General features: G+C 38.1%; 1 protein-coding gene across 1 annotated transcript in view; it reads right to left on the bottom strand.

Moving 5' to 3' along the window:
• LOC133275131 (ubiquitin-conjugating enzyme E2 E2) overlaps nt 1–19,740 on the bottom strand; it is a 210,618-nt gene that overhangs the window by 12,792 nt on the left and 178,086 nt on the right. Inside the window, exon 5 of the mRNA XM_061464928.1 lies at nt 11,413–11,560. Coding sequence (XP_061320912.1) covers nt 11,413–11,560 — 148 coding nt within the window. The remainder of the gene's footprint in view (nt 1–11,412; nt 11,561–19,740) is intronic.

Raw genomic sequence — 19,740 nt, 5'->3', positions numbered from 1 at the left:
GTCCTGGAGGTGGTCTGTAGGCAGTTAGTAGCATATGGCAAGAAATATGAAAATCTGTCCTTGCCTTCATGTTAAAAAAAGGTACACAGAAAAGAATCAAAACACCCAAACACCTCCTTAGTAAAATGGAAGAATCTGAGGTACAAAAATTCGGCAGGGGTGATGCCAGTTCATTCTAGCTGAGATTTGAGCTATTAGTACTAACTGGGAATAATGAATCTTAGATTAAATTATTATAAGATTAGAGAATGAAGCGTACAAATACAGGTAAAATGTGATGTCTAAATTTATTGTTTTTCTAGTTGCAATAATTTTTCCCTTAAATATATATAGCTCTATTAGTGAGAAAATATATCGGTATGACCAGTTAAGCTCACAGGTGCTGTATCTACTTTGTACAAAAGATTCATATCTATATTGGCTAGACAAAATCTGCATGAAACAAGGAAAATGCATGTCATGATTGTAAATGATTGAAGTGTATTTTGAAAGTAGAAGGCAGTTTACCTTGTATCTTGGAATTCATTCAAACTGAGGTAGGAGTCTATATTTTATATATGAGAAGTAACTAACAGCTGTATTTCAGTACTTCACATTGTTAAGCATTTAACGTCGATGACTTATTTTGGTCTGAGTTCACACAAAGATCTATTATGTGCATGCACTAAATCACCTGTCTTCTCTCTGAGGCATAATAGGCATAAGAAACCTTCACTGGCATGTTTATTGAAAAGAAAATGAATTATATCGTTTTCTATTTGTAGCATACATCACTCATGTGTTTTCTCAAGTACTTTTAATGTAAAGATGGTTAAGGTAAAACTCAGAAACCTTATGGTTCTTGAGCAGAAATGCACAAAATTTTAAAACCCCTGTACGTATATTTACACATATATAGCTTCTATAAGCTTCATGCTAAAAAAAAATATATATATATATCAAAATTCCATGTGTATTTTTTCCAGCTTTACTTCCATTTTGTGATAAGACTGAATTTTGTATGTTCTAGAAGCCCCTTTTGAAGAATAATAAAGATTAGGACAGCTAAAGTTGGCAACAAGACTCTTCTCTCATGAGTGCCAATTACATCCATTTACATTTATTTCTTGATACAAACACATAAAGCCTCTTTACTGATTTGGATTTTAGTCAGTCTGATTTAACCAAATGCAATTTAATAAACTGATGGTTGGGTATTTATATGTCTGAAGTTAATTTTTTCTCACCTCATCTTAAATAAAAACAAAATAGGAGTAGAAAACTTATTAAAAAGGACAAGAAATCATTAGCAGCATGGTCAAACCTTTCTCATTTAAGGAACAGTTGAAATCTAACCTTATTTCTTCTAGAAAAAGAAAAAAAGATAAAATAAGATGTGACAAGTTATTTTGTAGAGAAGATTATAAAAAAAGTGGTCTTGTTTATTGTTTTTGTAGTAAGAAAAGAACACAAACGAAACCCCAACACATTTAACAAAAGTTAAAAGGAAGTAGACGCTTCATACACCAAATATTTAAATGCATACAAGATTATAGGGTAGGAATATTAGAAGGTAATTTAGGAAAATTGGAAAAGAATTAGAAAACACACTAGTCATGGCACCACCTAAATTACCATTGCAAATGTTATTACTGCTCATGCTTCAACACATAATCTGATTGTTAGCTGTGGTTAGGAGGGAATTTCCTCTCCAGTATATAGCTGTATGAGTAATTTGAGGAAATTTTACATTTTTCGCTGAACCACTGAGCAATCAGGAGTTACAGGCAACACACCTGACTGAACTGAGTAGTACTGTTTTTCTTCTAGTAATACTGTTTTTATTCTAGTGATTATTCTTTGTAGCATTACAGATACATCAAACAGAAAAAAGGATAGAGTGCGTGACTGGTATCTGGACCTACACCTAATGACTGCTTCATGCCTTGGATACCATAAAACCCAGATTGCACATTTTATTTCTAAAAACCAGTCTTTATCGTTCACTTTCTAAATGACATAAACCCACCAAATTTCTTATGTGGATAGCTCCAGACACTTTTCAGAGAAAAAATTATTTAAACAGACTGTAGACTTTTGAATCCACAATGGAGGGTTTGAAATTAAGTATTTATAAAAAATCTTACCTCTATAGTTGTGTTAATCTTTTCAGTGATGTCTTGTGAGCCCTGAATAGCCAAAATCTAAACACATGAAAAACCTCTATTCTCACAAACGATGCTCTTCTACCCATAAGGTATTGTCAATGTGCAACTAAAAAGAGCAAAGATTCAGGCCAACATAAACAGTAATCCTGATCCAAGCCTCCTCCCCCTGCACACATAATTAGGAGATATTCCAAGACGTATTTTCCTGAGAACTACCAAAGGGATGACAGTTCACAAATGTTTTTCCTGCTGTTATGATAATCCCCACAGTCATGAGTTCATGTTGAGGGGATTTAGTCAACTGATAAGAACAAGATCTTGTAAATGTTTCATCAGCTCTTTATGGCAAAGCAAATTAATTCTCTTTCAATGCTTACCTATGCGTAATTTTCACAATGTGCTGCTGCATTGCTTGCATTTACATATATTTAATTTCATGTTTATAGAGCACGTCCGCAGAGTTTAAGACATATAGGTGTATATGTCTGTAAATATTTAAAGACCAGATATACAGAAGGTCTCTTTCTGGAAGTGCAGAAAGGCTCCTTGTTGGACATCAGATGCCTAAATCCCATGGAAGTACTGAAAACCCTGCTAGCTGTCTGCTGGCATCTTTAGGTGCCTAAATGCCTTTAACATATTGGTACTGTGTGTCCAGCTCAGCATATGAAAAAGTGTTTCAAACTACAGAACAGCAATTAGTATTGTATACATACTATAATATAGATAGTATAGTACAGAATCCTTTAAAAGGAATGGAAAGAGAAGCCACTGATAGACTATCAAGATTTTGTAAATCTCAGCTCTAAAATATATGATACCATCAGTCTAAATATGTACGTACTACTTCAATAAATATATAGAAGGTTCTGCAGAACAGGCAGGGGAATATACATTATTTAAAGATAAATAGGTAATTTCTACAAAATAAAACTTTGTTGCAATTGATGAGATTGCTTTGCTCATGCAAACGAAGTTTATGGTGACGGGTTTTTTCCCATGATAATCCCACATTTGATGTTGCTCTGCACTCACTGAGAGCAGAACAAACTCCATCAGTTTTATGCTGCATTTTCCTTTCGTGCTCCTCTAGGACAACATTTTATGACCTATCCATCTCCCATCCATTCTTCTCTCAGTCCAACAGCACCAAGACAGCAGAGCAACCATGCACTACATTTTGTATTTGCTAAGCAAAAGCCTCCAGAGCAACCTCATTTCATTTGGGAACAACCAAAGGCAGAGATTTTAAAAGGGACAGTAAAGTTATGTTGCAACTTAGAACAAATCAAAAAACATTACTACATGAATTGACTCCTCACCACTCTTTTGTTTACTGTCTCCTACTTGTTTCCATGCTTGAGTGACATGGCATGGAGTATTTTCCTGCTCCAGATACAAAGAGATCATTTTCCATTGTGCTGCAACAGCCCAGAAACCTGCCTGTTTCCTGACAGAGCACAGTATACAAACTCTGAAGAAAAGGGAAAACCAGCTCCGAGCTATGGAATACAAATAACCTCAGACAACAGAGCAATTTCTTTGTCTACATGACCCTCCGATACTTACAAAAAGAATATATGGCAAAATGAGATTATTTTGTTGTATGTCTGAGAGTACTGTGCTGTGACGTTGCACCTGGTAGCCTGTGGGTGCCAGGGAAGAACCAAAGAAGCACGGCTTAGCCAGCCTCATAAAATTCAACAAATTAAATACTGTTTTGCCAACTTCTTTCAGTCATTTTCCAGAATATTCAACACATTTGACAAATCTACTCAAAAATGCTCTGGATTATTACAGAAGGAATATTTATGATTTTCCTGTCTTGTATATGTCTTGACAAAAACGTTCTAAAAGGAGACAAAATATCATTACAACCAGAACAGAATATATTTGGACACAAGAAGGAGTAGGAGTCCTTTTTGATAAACTTAACAAAGCTGCTAAATAGAGAGGAAAAAAATCAGATTGGATTCTCCAGTACAGTTTCTGACAGTAGTAAAATGCACAGATTATGGCTTTAAGTATAAAAATTACAAGAATGAGGAAAATGAAAAGTGGCTTATCCCTTGAATTTACTGTCATCCAGAGTTTCTAAATTTACTTCACAACTGGGAGTGAGGGGAAAAGAAGGAATGCTAATTGGGAAGTCTAAAAAACTGCAGAAGGAACATCTGACAGGAACAGGCACTGACAGAAAGCAGCCTCTCCTATGAAGAAGCACCAGATGAGGAGAAACAACATACAGGCTTCTTGTTAAATTGAGATATATAGAAGAACAGAGAGAAAAAAGGTACATCCAGTCTGTTGAGTGGGGAGGGCCATGGACCTGTTCTTCATTACCTGAGGCTGGGTAGCTTTTTAAAGTCTGAACATGGAAGCCAAACAGCAGAGCTTTGACCACAAGTCAGCCAAATCCTCACTCAGAGCCAAATGCTCCAGCATGGAACATATTTTCTTTTTACAGCTATGTTACATTTTCCTTTATTAAGGTGCCTCAGATTTATTTTTAAACTTTTTTTTTTTTTTTTTAAATTTGGACAGGCTGGCACTTTCAAATCTCTCAATTATTCTGAAAATAGATCTTTTTTTATTGATACAGTGGACATCTATTAGAGTAGTAACATGCACACCAGCATGGTCGGAGCTTATCAGCTAGAAAAACAGAGCTATTCCAGTGGGACCTAATGTTTTGACACATGCTTGCTCTGTAAGTGGCCACGGCAATTCTGGATGTTAACGCCCCTGTACATGAGATGATCAGCCCAAAGCAGAGTCAGGAGAATGGAGTGTGTCAATGGGCATCAAGTCAAAACAAAGACTGGCAGCTTCCTGCTGACTCCTAGTGTGAGAGGTGTTTTCCTGAGAGGGTTCAAGCAAAACTACTTCCCTTAGTCTTTTCCTGTGCAGAAGACAATTCCATGGGTGTTGCAGGCGTAGGAACTCCTGGCAGTGTGGCAAGGGGCTTCCTTAACTGGCCTATCTAAATTTACCTGTCAACATCTTACGCAAATCAATAGCGACTAAAGAATTGTTATAAACAAGCACTTGGATGAAGCTTAAATTTTCCAAATACTAACGCAAATTCAAAATTGTGGATGTGCCCAAAACTGTCTAAACACCAGACCTACCCATGGTGCACTTGTGTTTGTACCTTAGGGCCTCCTTCTGCACCATGGCTGGAGTGATTCCAACAGTGAGCTTTAGGGAATGCCACCGAAGGCAAACCTGTCAAGGGATGGGGCAGTAGCATTGCAGGACAGCAACTTCCCTCTGAGAACGTATACTGCTCGCTGAAAGGGAAATGGACTGAGAAATCCAGACAGCAGGCTAATTCAATTCTTCCCTTCTTAGGTTGCCTGTACTTAAGTCTCCCCACCTACTCTTGTTTTGCAAAGATCCTGTAAACAGATAGCAGGGCAAATACTGTTCAGGTTTTATGGCTTTTCTGCTTATCTTGAAAAGTCACTCTCCAAAGTGCTGTTTCAGATCCAATTGAGGATCAAAGATACACATTAAAATATACTATTGAATCCTTTTCTCCAAACATGACAGAACTGGGATTTTATACCATCAGCAGCAAGAGTATAGAACCTTGTAAACCTTTAGGATAATAACAACCAAAAAAAAGGAAAAAGAAAAAGCAACCATAGCAACTGAATCCCATTTATATAATTTCCTAAATATCAGCACCCTCATGCAGGTGCAGGTAAGGGTGTTAATATTTGTTGGGCAGAAAATTTAGGCAAACCTAAATTATGCCAAACCACATGGATAACTTGTAATTGCAACAGAAAACCAACAATAGCATGCTATCCAAAATTGCCAGTTATATCTACTTTGCAATGAAAACAAAGAAGTTTCTGGGGAAGATAGAGGCAAAACATAAGGATGACTCATATAAAGAAAGCTTGAAAGCATTTCTCATGTCCCTTAGTGAGGCAAGTAAAGATCCCCATAATCTTAGGATCTTGTTTGACTTTGTTTATCTGTGCTTAGATAAAGGTAAGTAATTACAATGCACAGCCACATTACTTAATGTGGGTTAACAAAGTATGAAACCATCCAGTAAACTCATGATTCATGGCAGCACTTGTAAAAAACAGCACATGTACTTCTAACTGAGACACATTATATCTGAAAACCACAATATGTGTGCAAATTTTTTTTAACATAAGCAGTTGACTTTTCAGATGTGCTGAGCGACTGCAACTCCTCTAAAAATTGATGGGGCTCACACCAAAGTAATGTAGCAGTGTCTGTCCAACTCATTTACTCTTCTAAGTACATTTACTGCGAGGACTTGTACACTTCAATCTCAAACTATGTTCACAGCAAGCTGTACACGTAACACCGACCAAACTGTCTCGCACTTTCTGGTGGGTTTAAAGGATAACAAGAGACAAGCAGCTTTACATTGCTAATATAATACACCAAGGAAGTATGTGAGAGCAGTCAGACCAACTAATCTGGCTAATGCGGACCCAGGTGAAGTGGATACTGCTGGTAGCTGTTTGTGCATTTCATTTGCCAGAGGTTAATGCCCTTTTCTAGCAAAAGCTTTTTCTTTCTTTTACTCTCTCTTCCATTTTTTTTTTCTTTTTGCCTTTTTTCCTTTTCCTTTCTCCATCATTTCACTCAGTTGGGTTAGAAAGCAGACAAACAGTGAAAATAACTGGGCTAAGAAAGAAATAACCTTCGATGGGGCTGCCAGTGAGATAGGGACATCCAACAGGAAGGAGTAAATATTTCCACCTGGATGATAGTGATGATAAGCAGGTTAGTCTGTCTGTCTGAGATTCATGCTCCCATGAACTCTGCAGGAGTTGGGCATATTCAGGAAGGATAAGTGTAGTGTGATGCAGGGGCATGAGAGGGCTGTAAGGACGAGACAGGGAACAGAAAGCTTTTCTTATGGAAGGAGGCTAATGGACATTGGTCTGGTTAGTGTGCAGCAAATAACAGGGGGAAAGAGGATGGTTCTTCATTAATACATCAGGAATGAAAAAGAGGAAAACAGTCACGCTATAGGGTAAGAGTTGCTTAAAAACAAGGGGGTATAAATTTCCCATGAGTCAGCTCAGATTAGGAATCGGGCAGAGTTTTCTAAAGAGCAGAGCAGCGAGGCTCTGTAGAGGCTCTCAGCAGTTTCACGCAGTGAAGTGTTCAGCCCAACCGGGCACATTTGTGGGCAAGCAATGCTGCGGCTATTCCCCATCCTGGGCTGTGGCTCTTATGCTCTGCCTGCACCACCGTGCACATCCCCATCACAGGAGCTTGCAGTCGGGCATGGTCTGGCACACAGGGAGAGGGCCAGGAACAGCACTGAAGCATTCAGTTTGGGAAAATAATTTAAGGGATAAAATCCTCACTGACTGTGGAACTTGTGTGTGGGAAAAACAGTAAGGAGCTAGAGGCAGAGAATGACACCAAAAGGAAGAGGTTGGTGTGAGGGAGATGTAGCAGGTTTTGTTCTGATGTCCCAGTCAAGACTTAGCTATGTGTTAGTAAGCAGACATGACTCAATGTTATATTGCTCAGACACTGGGGATAGGGATAATCAGGCCAGCCAAGTTCAGACTTCGAATGTGTGAAGAAGGAGGCCACATGACGAAAAAAGTTGCAGTGCAGCCTTGTTGGTGCTTCAATTTATTTTCTCTGGAGCATTTGCAAGTGAGAATTTTCCTTGGACTCGATAACCTTTGGCGAGGGCATGGGTGGCAATGACCAACTGAGAACAGCAAGCATTTTAAACCACATCAGCATCACCAGCTTTCTAAATATAAAAATAATTAATTTGTTTTCATACTTGAAGCTCAGTAAAGCCACAAAACCTCAGGGGCTATCCACACTTGAAAGCTCGTTTGGATTAAGGCAGTGCGGGAATTCACACTCTCTGGGCTCTGCTAGAATATTTAAAGTACAGTTGACTTCTACTCCAAGTACAAGTTTTTCATTACTTGACTTAACACATTTTCAAAGAGGGGAGTGTCCCCACACAGAGCTACTCTGAAATAACTAACCAGGCACGTAGGCAAGTCCTAGCAGCTAGCACTAAAAGTAAGTATTTTCAACACTCAAGCACAGCACCTATGCGGACTCGCTCACACACTCAGTTTCACACAGATGAATGTACCTGTCCCACTTGGAAGGGTTGCTAATGCACGTGCCAAAATATTTACAGGACTGGGGGCCTGCTTTGTAGAAAGAGATGCATGCTGTGCCCTCGAGTGCCACCTTAAAGAGAAACACAAATCCCCGGGTTGAATGCCAGTGTATCCCATCATCTCTCCCATCTCTCTGATACTATTCCAATTGGCTCCCTTGCACTCCCAGATAATTCACACATGTTCACTCAAACACAAACCCTACGGCACCCCTTCCCCCCATGAAAAAGTAAGCCAGATGTTACAAAATTCAGACATTTCATTAACACAGTTTACTGGCTGATATTGCCAAGCAAAATAAAGACAATTAATAATAATCAGGACTGAAGGGCCCGAGACAGCTTATGAGTAAAGGATTGTATTGCTTGTTTAAAAAGTAAAAACTCGCTCCTGCATGGAGTGATAGGGAACAAAGAGCGGTGATGTATAACCAGGGAGGAAAGAGACTTTCTCCATGGCTTTTGTAGATTACTGTGTGAATGACAGGAGAGGCAGGAGCAAATACCTCTTTTCATTTGCTCAGCCGGTTGGAGAAGAATAGCAGCTCTTGCCAATGAAGCTGCAGCTGTGCTCCAGCTCTGTTTAATCACTGTGTATGACTGAGGGTTAATTAGCTGCCATTCTTACTGCTATTTGTTGTTCTACTGAAGATTTGCATAAATGTAAGACTAGGGGGTAACTGATACTTGATTTTTCCCTTCAGAGTGGCCAGCGGTGGAAAATTTGCCCATCCCAGGTGTTTATGTTTGTGGGAGATTCAGTGTTTCCTTTCCATTTGACCTGATCTCCTTTTGGCTGATGAATGGCGAACAAAGAGTTCAAAGTTGCTTATCAAATCAAGACGCCTGTTGGGTTTTTGCCTTTAGAAAGGAGCAGACTAGTTAGATGAAGAGATGACTGAGGGATTAGAAAATTTTTCCCAGCTGACAGAGAGGAAAATACATATATGCATGTTCCTATATCTGTATATGTACATATATATGCGATATATTTAAGTGATAGTCATCTCAGTGATATGTATGTGATCTATCCGTCCATCCATCCATCCATCCATCCATCCATCCATCCATCCATCCATCCATCCATCATCACATCCAATCTGGATGGCAAGGAACCAATCATTTGTTAACGATAAAATGTCATTAAAAATTAAGGGAAGAGTCAGCACAACCAGAACAAGATGTAGCATATTAGGTAATATGCTGAAAAGTAAGAAGTTGTAAGATTTTGTAAGTCTGTTGGACGTAGCTAACATTCAAAGTTCACTTTTTAATAAAAAAAAAAGTATTTAACATGAAACAGGCAATTTCAACGGAAGGCAAAAATTACTCAGCAGTTCACAGCTACCTGCCAGCAATGCCTCATGAGAGGGAAGTTCACAATATAAATTAAGAAATTGCATTAATTCCTCACAAAATCATAGTAAAATTTTAACATGAATCAGTAACAAAATCCCAACCTAGTTTGCAATTAAAGAGAACATTTGAAAATGAAACATCATAATTTTTTTTTTGTTTACTATGATCAGGACAATGATTATAGCTGCTAACCAAAAAACTAAAGAGAAGAGTAACTTCTCATTTTTAGTATGTTAACTTGTGCATAGGATGATATAGAATGGGTAACTCTTTTCAGTGTTCCCCTTAAACACTTGGTCTGCTACAACTGTTGTTGACAGCCTCTGTAAAATAGCCTAAGGGAAAGAAAAAGACTGAGACGCGGAGGTAGTAGATTTCTAAATTTCAAATCACTGCTGGAAGGTGGCTTTCAAGTTGACTGTATCCCTCTAAAGAGAGGTGACCATAAGAGAGCACAGAGTTATTGACAGTTTCTAAATCCCAACACAGCTTTGTAGCGTCTCTGTCTCTTCACCTGGTCTCTAAGATGCATTAGCAGATATTAATTTTCTTTTCTTTATACTTCTATTATCAATCCACCTGACTTCCTACAGACACCTCTGCATATTTTGGGGTAGACACTACCAGAAATCAATCTTTCAGATTCAGAGATGCAAAGAGCATCTAATACACCTGAAACAAATGTGCCTGAAATGGTAACACAGGGCTTAATAGTGCTCCAAGCTCTTAGATGGAATGAACACTATGGGTTTTAATGCTATATAGATTAACAAACCCACATGAAAATAAAGACAATTGCATTTTTTACCACTTTCACCTTACTTTGAGCTTTGAAATATTCCAATCTTCTGTTATAGCTTTTGATTCTGCCCTGATTACACAAGAGTCTCACATGTAGCTTTTTGCAAAGGAATTTTTAGCCCTTTGGGTATGGAGAAAACTTTAAAACCAGGAAGCTTACTTAAAGGTTTAAAAACTACATGGCAAATTAAAAAAAATATTGACATGTACAACAAAAAGCAAACCAGCACCAACCCTCACAACATGTAAACAGATCACTTCATTTTTCTTTAATGATTCTTTAATAATTTCTATATACTAAGATTTTCCAACATTACAGTCAGAATCACCCACTGGTAAACCAGGTATGAGAAAGTGAAAATTACAGATCTAGTGGTCAACGGCAGAAAACAAATGTAAAAGAACTGAGGGGAGAGGTTAAGTGCTACGCTAGTTAATAAGAATGACAGCTTGCTTTGAATACTCACACTGGCTGTCCAGGATATTGAATAAACCTAATTTAAATTAATTTTCATTATTTGTAAAGTCTGTGTTAGACATCTATCATTGTCAGTACTATTAATATTCTTTTCAGAGACCATATTATCAGCATATTTAAATGAAAGCTTTCCTTTTCAATATTTATTAACTCATTAATATTTCTTAGTACTAATATCCTGGTTGTAATGTCCAAATTACTGCCTAGTACACGGTATTTTCTACTGATTAAACTTTCTGAATTAAACGATTTTTATTCCCAAGTACTAAAAATGCATTTGAGCTCCTGAAATTGTGCTTTATTTCTATACTATGTCTTAATTTCAAGGAAAGGCATATAAAATTCACATTTTTGTCTTTTTTTTTAGTAGGTCATAGTAAAACAGTGCACTGATCATGTCCTAGTAGTTGACTGAATATGAACTGTGAATGAATGTGCATGTGAACGTTAATTCATCTTACCTGGGTTGCAGTCTGTGAGGAGGGAGCAGATGGAGAGGAGGACTTTAGAAATGGTTAACGCCGGACTCCAGTTGTCTTTTAAAATATCCAAGCAGATGACGCCTTGGCTGTTAATGTTACAGTGGTAGATTCTTGTCCGAAACGTTACCTAGAAAAGACAGTGTGCCTAAGTACAATAGTGTTCAAGCCAATAATTACACAATTAAGTAAGCAATTATATTCTGCCTTCCTGGTTGAAACGACAGTGCTTTGCTAGTGTCAGTTAAAGACTGGGCAAGATATGGATATTCATAAGAAAATAAAGTCTGCCTCTTCCACCTGTGGCCAGCAATGGAACTGGTTTGTGCAAGGTGAAAATGGGACATGTTTCCTGAGTTCCTTCTTGCCTCATCGATCTCATTATTTCTGTATTCCAGCCCGTGATCTGGACAATGTTCACAACTCAGGCCACAGCTACTTCACACTTTGAAGGGAGCCAGAAATAAGATAGATTCTGCCAACGGCTTAATATGTTCATTTTTTCACCCAATAGATTAAGCTAGAAAAAAAAGTGGAGGCATTACATCAGTACCTTTGGAAAAAATAAAGTGAAATGTCTTTGAGAAAGGCTGCTCAAATAAAGTGCTTTTATTTCCAAATTTTAAATTACAGATGAATCAGTAGGATTGCTTACAAACATATTTTGGTAGTTAATTTTGAGGTTTTCTGTTTTATACTGTTTCATAGGTTATCCTATATGTAACAAAACAAGGAGAAGATTACTTCTTTTAGTCTAGAATGATGTGCTTCTGCTTCAAGTTGAAGATACAGGCCATTTATTTTAAAAGAAGTTCAGCTATGAAGGTCCAGTCCTAGTCCTCTGAACTTTGTAGTTTGAATGAATACTAGGGCTACTGCATATGAAGGGACAATATTAAAGAAACACCTCCTGGGAGTCAACAAGGACTAATTTCTCCACCAGTTCTACTCAAATGACAAGTCAGACCAGATGGTTTTAATGACATCTTCATAACACCTAAAATGAAGATGTACAATTTCAGAGTTCTACCTAACCCTGACAACAGGGAGGCTGACTAGGCAGAAGACAACAATAGGCAAAGCACCCTCCAATTTAAGAAAGCTGGGCTCTTCACTAGAGTTGGACAGTGCTAGTAACTGAGAGTGCTTATGCACACTTACGAATCTCCCTGATCTACCATACAGACAAACTCATGTCTGGAGAGTAATGGAAACTGTTGGCAGGCATGACCCTGTTCTGATTTTATTGAATATCAGAAATCTCAGCAATTTCAGTGTGACTGAGATCAGGCCATTTATGAGTAAGCAGAAGAGAGGATACAAGTGAAATACACAGTACCTGGTTTAGTTCTATTAGAAAACACCCATTTTTAACACACTGAAAAAAATCTTCCCCTTTAGATTAAATCAGGCAGCTTTGACAAAATAATAGAAAGAAAAGGTAGTAGATTTCAGGTATTAAATCACTACATTCAACAAGAAACACATTTTCTTATAAGTACTTTCCCACATAAATCTGGGAAAGCACTTCTGGAGCTCACTGTCATGCACCAGTGAGTTCTGTAACAAAGATCCCAACAAAGCAAGTTAACCAGTTTTTAAATGCATCTATGTCTAAAGGCATTGCCAATTAATAGGATAATTTAATACTTTGCCACTCCATACCCTACATATTTGTAGGTTCTTTCCTTTCTTCCCTCTCAGTTGTGGTTTCATTTATTGTTTTCCAGCCTAAGTGCTTTACTTCTAGGCTTTTTATGAGAATTTAAAATATTTTTGGCACAATGAGCTAAATTCATCCAAATGCTATAGGCAGATGATCTCTTCCCAACCCCCATTTGGAGTCCAAGCACATGCGGCATTTGGAGTGAAGGAAGTCTTCCGCAGGATCAAGAAGATAGCATTTTGGGATTAAATCACATGTTCATCTACAAAGGGAATATATTTTGAATAAGGAGGGTTACAAATACAGGAAAGTGGTAAACTAGCTTACATAAACTACATGTTGAAAGTGTCCACAAAGGGAGCTGGTGTAGAGAAGCATCCTGTGAATTGTAGATCAGTGCTCATTAAGTCCCCAGATTAACTCCAGGCACTTTTATACTTGAGATACAAGAAAATCAGGGAATGCCTCTTAGCAGCATGTCCCAGGACTTAGGCAAACGCTTTAGCATCCATTTAATTTCCAGTATCATATGCTTACTTCACAGAACACTTTTCGGAATAAAGTTTTTGCTTAATTATTTTTCCTCAGCAAAGGTGCTTTCCCTGATGAAAAGGTGCTTCCATGATGAAAAATCTTACGACTTTATTCAGTGGTATCTGAATACACTGAGTAGTAAGATATATTTTCCCCAAATGTAGGGGAAACACACTGGATCCATTGCACAGATTAAATTATACCCTCTAAATTACTTATAGACAGGTCAGTCTGAGCTTGTAACCTGCTTAAAAGAAGGCCATCAATTTGAGCCTATATTTTAATCTGTTTCGCTGTCAACTAAGATGACAGATATGTTGTCACATGTTCCCCTGCTGCAGTTGCTTTTAAAGCATTGAAGCAAGGATATTGGGAATTCAGAGAGCCACTGGGATTAATGGAGGTTGCTCATGTCTTTTAGAAGCTGTTCAACACTCCACTGCCATCTTAGGTTGTCTGGTGGATAAATACAGGTGGGCTACCCTGTTTGTAGTTGTAGCTATTGTTAGCAAATACTTAGACCTGAAATGCAGCATTTTTTCATGATGAGCACATCTTAAACCCGTCATGCTGAGGAAGGCACCCACTCGTGAGATGAGGGCTGCTGCTTTTCACTGACAAGTATGTTACTGGCTCGCCAAACATGCCAATGCACTTTAAAATGCCTGCTTAAATACAGAGACCTTCTAATGGCAACATATCAAAATTTTCAGAATTTCAAAAGAAGCTGTATTAACAACAGTCTTAATACGCTGGGAACCATGGACTGATGGTAGCAGGTAACGATGTTTTTATCTCAAAGCAGCGCAGAGTACAACTGGGATAACATATTGCTTTCTTCATCCAGGTATTGCCTCAAATTGCAGATAATGTGGCAAATGCTGACATGTAACTTCCTGGATATTGTTTACCATACCCACATTTTGAAGCTATGCAGGGTCATTCTCATGATATGTGTGGAGAGAAACCAGTTGGTAATATCATTCCAGGGGAGCTACATTTTCTTTATTATGGTCATAATTTTACCTTTGATGACACTTAAATGGTTCCTATAAATGATGCACTCTAATTCTATTTATCCCCTAATGAAAACTCCTAAACAACCACATGCAGGGGCTCAAGGGACTTTGTGGGTGTATAGAAGTTATCCTCAGACAACTGAATGGTAGAGGAGTAATTTATTTTCTTTTTTGAAAGGTAAGTGTCCCCTATGGATTTTATTCTCTTTGATTCTGCTGTTTTAAGAGAGTATCTCATTTTTGCTGAATAAAAGTGCAGGGCAGGAAAATGTGAATTACAGGAAATAGTGAAAAATGGGACTATCTTCTGAAAACTGTAAGAGTTCTATAAACAAGCTTTTGAAAGGTAATAATAAGGAATTTATATTAAGTTTTTGAAGTAAACAATAATAAACTCACTCGTTTACTGCTGATTGCTAAACCCTTCTGAATACTGTAAATCAGAATTAAATAAATAAACCACCCCTTTTAAACAGGCTCTAAGAAGAAAATGATGTTATCTGAAAAAACTATTAGAGAGAAAAGAAGTACATGTAAAACTATGGCTGACTGCTCACTGAATAAGTTTTAGAACCAAAAACCCACTGCTTATAAAACCTGGGTAGAGTGAATTGAGATGGATTTCAGTTGAGCAAGTGGAGGCAACCGGTTGTAGGCAAGATAAATCACTCCTGGATCTCAGAGTGATTTTAAACACCAGTTTTCCAGCATGATGTAGTTCTAAAATCACTCACTATCTCTCTTTTGCACCAAATGTTCCTATATGAGGTCTAACCCCAGACAATGGAGCATTGGCATTAACGTGAATGACCTGCTTAACCTTCGCTGTGGGATTCAGACAGGTGTCTGTGTAGGGAAAGATGAAAGATTCCCAGAGTCAACAGAGGAATAAACAAAACCAACCCCTTTTGCTTGGCCAACCCTGGAAGCAGGGCAGAAATCCCAGGGCTCTCAACCCTGCAGTTTTGGGAAGTCCCTTTCAAAGTCTTTAACTTCTTACAAGGATGTAATCCTGCATGCATGCCTGAGATGAAACTTCTGTCTTCCTCAAATATTCCCCAGGAGCTTTGTTTTAATAAAACTTTAGTGACACTACTTGAAGTGGAAGAAGCTATACTGCATACAGGAAAGGTTATAAACATATTAAAAAATAAGATGCTATTTATAATGATGTTCATGGAGCTCAAGATGGGGTAAGCAGTTCCAGTCTCAGTTTGTCAGACTTTGTGAGCAATAGATTTGTGTGGTCCAATAGAGAGAATAATAAAAACAAGATCAGGCCTTTAGTCTATTGGAAAAATACTCTAAGCCAATGTAAATGAAAAATATCTATAGCTCTGAGTGACACAATGTTCATGCAGTAACCAATTACATTAATTAGCATCCTCAAATTTCTTGCAGAGTGCACTACATTTTATCTATACCCAGCACTGAGGCTGCCTTTCACAGACAAGGTGGTCCCTGGTTTTGAACCACGGATTTGTAGTATGCACATGAACAATTGTTGAGATACTTAGTAGACTACCACAGAAAGTGCATTACAAATGACTGACTACATGATGCTCACTACTAAAGAGCACAATCTAAATACATGCAAAGAAATGAACTTCAGCCAGTTCTTAAACTTGCTCACACCTAATTTCAATTGGCAAGGAATAGCTATAGTTTATTTTATCGAGGAAAATGTCACCTGCATTACCAGGAAATATGAAATTGTAATTAATTTTGCTTGACCTACAGAGAAGTCTGATATGCAGACTACTTTAGGTTTCTGTGGCAAAATGCACCATGAGAGAGATAGGTAGCCATAAGTGACAGCAATTTAAATGGGATATAATAGCAACGACATGAGTTAGCCTTTAGTATTGCTGAAAGTGAGACAGTATGCAGTGTGAATAATTATTCATCATATTCATGGTAATTACAAAGTTGAATAACTACTCACACTGTCTCATTGAACAGATTGTAGCAGGGGAAAAACAGTTTGAATAAGCACAGCAATATTAAAAGGGACCTTGATAATCTTTGATGTACCTGAGAGGGCAAATAAAAAATTACCCTGAACTGTATAATTTTCTGCAAATAAAGGAAAAACAAGAGAGAACAAGGGAAATGGATTACTGTTTGGGTAGGGACATGCAGGATAGAAACAATATTGTAAGATTCAAGGCATCAAAAGCTTTCTCTGACAGTCAATATCAGTTTTTGTAAAATGATTTTGATCTAATCAGCATAACCTTTCTTACAACTAGTAATTCCATATGGAAAGTTAGCAACAAAGTCCTTTTATAGAGATTAAATTTATTTCTTCAAGATTTACTGGCCATTTAATAAAGTAAATCCTCCCTTTCGTAGTTTAAGGCACACAGGCTGTATTGCCCTACATGCATGTCTCTTTGAGGTCGCTAGAGTACTCCTTCACTTTTGCTTTAACACAATCCAGCTCTTCTAACCTAAATATGAGGAAGCCTAGCACATAGAAACACTTTTATTCTGAATGAAAAAGATCTCGTATCACAGGTGAAAGGCAATATCTGGTGTTCACTGTTCTTCCTAACTCTGCTATGTTTCTGTAAGGAGGTGCACTAGTGTTCTCAAGCAGTGGAGGCAGAGGCAGATGTGGCAGGCACAGGGCTCTGGGCACAGAGCTGCCGGTCAGTGGGCCACGCAGGCAGGCTGTGTCAGGTACTTCAAGTCCTAAGCTTTATTGTAAGTAACCTGGGTCTTTTTATCCTCACCTAATTTTAATAGCCTTTGGGTATTTAGGTGCTCCCTACATGAGAAGTTCTAGGCAGACTGACCTCAAACCTGTAGTTTTCTGTCCTAATCAGTTCATCTGCTCTTATTCTATAGTAATAATGTACATAAAATTCTTTCTCTCACGTCTGCATATACATCTGTTTGTAAAAGAGGACAAGAAAGAATGTTGATCTATGATGTATTTTTGGATCATGTGGATTTTATGCAGTAGTAAAACATGTGTGACATGGCAGAATTATGTAGTTTCTGAAACTTCCAATAGACATTACAAGTCCTCTTTTGAAAATGTATTTGACAAGCAGTATGCAAACCACTGCTGTAAGGCAGAAGATATTCTCCGTAAGATGCCTCTACAGTCCCTTTTGAGGAGCTTTGTGTGCTGGGTATTCATAGGAAATAGGAATAAATTATGAACCACCTAAGTTTTGGAGAGAGAAACCAGAAAGAGTTTACTTGGATAGGGCCAATTGCATCAAGACTAAATAAATCAATACAAATGACTGCTATAAATTAGTATATTAAAAACGGAGAGCAAAAAAAGAAGGCTACTCATTAGAAGAAATGGCAATTCAATTTGGCAATTACTAGAAAAATTATCAGATAGCCGAATTCCAAGGAAATCTCAGAGATTTACATGGCTCACCCTATCAACTGTGACTTTTCAATTTATTCACAATAAAAAGTAGTTACTGATTCTTTCTTCAGCTTAACATATTTCTGCTGGCATCTCTGTCAACCACTTTACACCTCTATGATTCTGTTATTTTGATAGACATTAAAGTTTCTTCAGAAGCCACCCGTCCAGAGCTCTGTACTGCTGCATGCTGCCCTATAGGTTCAACATTACCTGAAGATACAGGACCTATGGAACAGACTGAGTTTCATTGTAGGTGCTACAAGCGTGGGAACCGCATGCTACAGTTCTGACTGGAAAGAGCCGCCCTGAGAAGAGCAGGACTGAGGCTCATACTGCTAGCTCTGACAGCAGTGTGCTGGTGGTAGATTGTCCATTTCTGCCTCTCAGACACTCCTGCTCATCTGATTTCTGCCCACAGCCACCCAAAGGCTCTGCTTGCTGGGAAAGCCTGCCAATTGCATTGATTGTCATGGATGAAGGATCCACACAAGCTGCTCTCAGCAAGAAGATGTAAATAGCAAGGCTGGCTGAAGGACAAGGGAGTGCGGAGGCACAGCAAGGGGGCTGGGGAAGGCAGCCTTGTGGGAATGTGCCAGGTGAGGGACCAACAGACGATCAGGAGGAGGATGGGGAGGGCAGGAGGCAGCTGAGAAAAGCTGAGAGCAGCATAGCACAGCACAGCACTGAGGGCTAATGTGATGTGACAGAGGCTATGAGAGAAGTATGATGAGGCAAATGAACATAAGGGATAACGGTGCCAGGAGACCACTGCATTTGAAGCCTAGCCAAATGATGGCAGTATCGGGGGCGGGGCTGGAGAAGAGAAGGTAGACAGAAGCTTGTATTAATTGCAACCGAGTTGCAACTGGTTGCAAATAGCGATGATCAAATAGGCTGTACTTCAGGTCGAAAGCTTCAAATGCAAATTGTATTAATAGCGATATATGGAAGTTAAAGTGTGGGTCAGCCTTGTAAGGTTCATTTTAACAATTTAGGTTAGAAATAACGGCATGCTTATTTCTCCTCACCTATTCTTGTAAGCAGTGTTTTCCTATTACACTGCAAATAAAAGTGTCCTTAGCAGCTAATCACATATAAAAGATGTGGAAAAGTAGAGTGGAAGCCAGAAAGAAAAAGAACTGCCTCTTGTACATGAGGCTGAACTTATGAAATAGGTAGAAAGTTTCTACCACAGGAGAAGGATTCCACATAATGATATTTAGTGCCTAGAGATCAGTACAATCTGACAATTACATGTAAAAAATGAAGACATGATTAATATTCTATAGACACCGCATTATATTTACAAAGGAAAAAGACCTCCTTGCAGCCCAGCCATTGATTTAAACCAGCTAAGCTTTCAAATGCTGAGAACAATTTTTCAGTCAGTTGATAGATCTAGGAGATTTATAAGGAGGAAATGGAGTTTTCTGTTATTTTAATTTTGATTTAAAGGTGATAGAGCATATTGCAGCTTTCAAGTCTTTCAAACCATTTTTCAGTCATCTGAGATTAAAGTTCCTAGCAAGATTAATTGTAGTGTTGGGATTAAGAGATTTTATAAATTACTCAAATTCAAAAAAAAAAAGCTAGCAGAGTACTAGGATAATGATAGATACATCCATATTGTATCAGCTACAGCTAAATTGAATTGACACTGTAATAGACTGAATGCGGTCAAATATGAGAAGTTA

The sequence above is a fragment of the Pezoporus flaviventris genome, unplaced genomic scaffold (genome assembly GCF_033815535.1).
Source record: "Pezoporus flaviventris isolate CSIRO_AGI_PZ_B2104156 unplaced genomic scaffold, CSIRO_AGI_Pfla_v1 ptg000037l, whole genome shotgun sequence".
NCBI lineage: Eukaryota > Metazoa > Chordata > Aves > Psittaciformes > Psittacidae > Pezoporus > Pezoporus flaviventris.
This window is presented reverse-complemented; position numbering and strand designations above follow the sequence as displayed.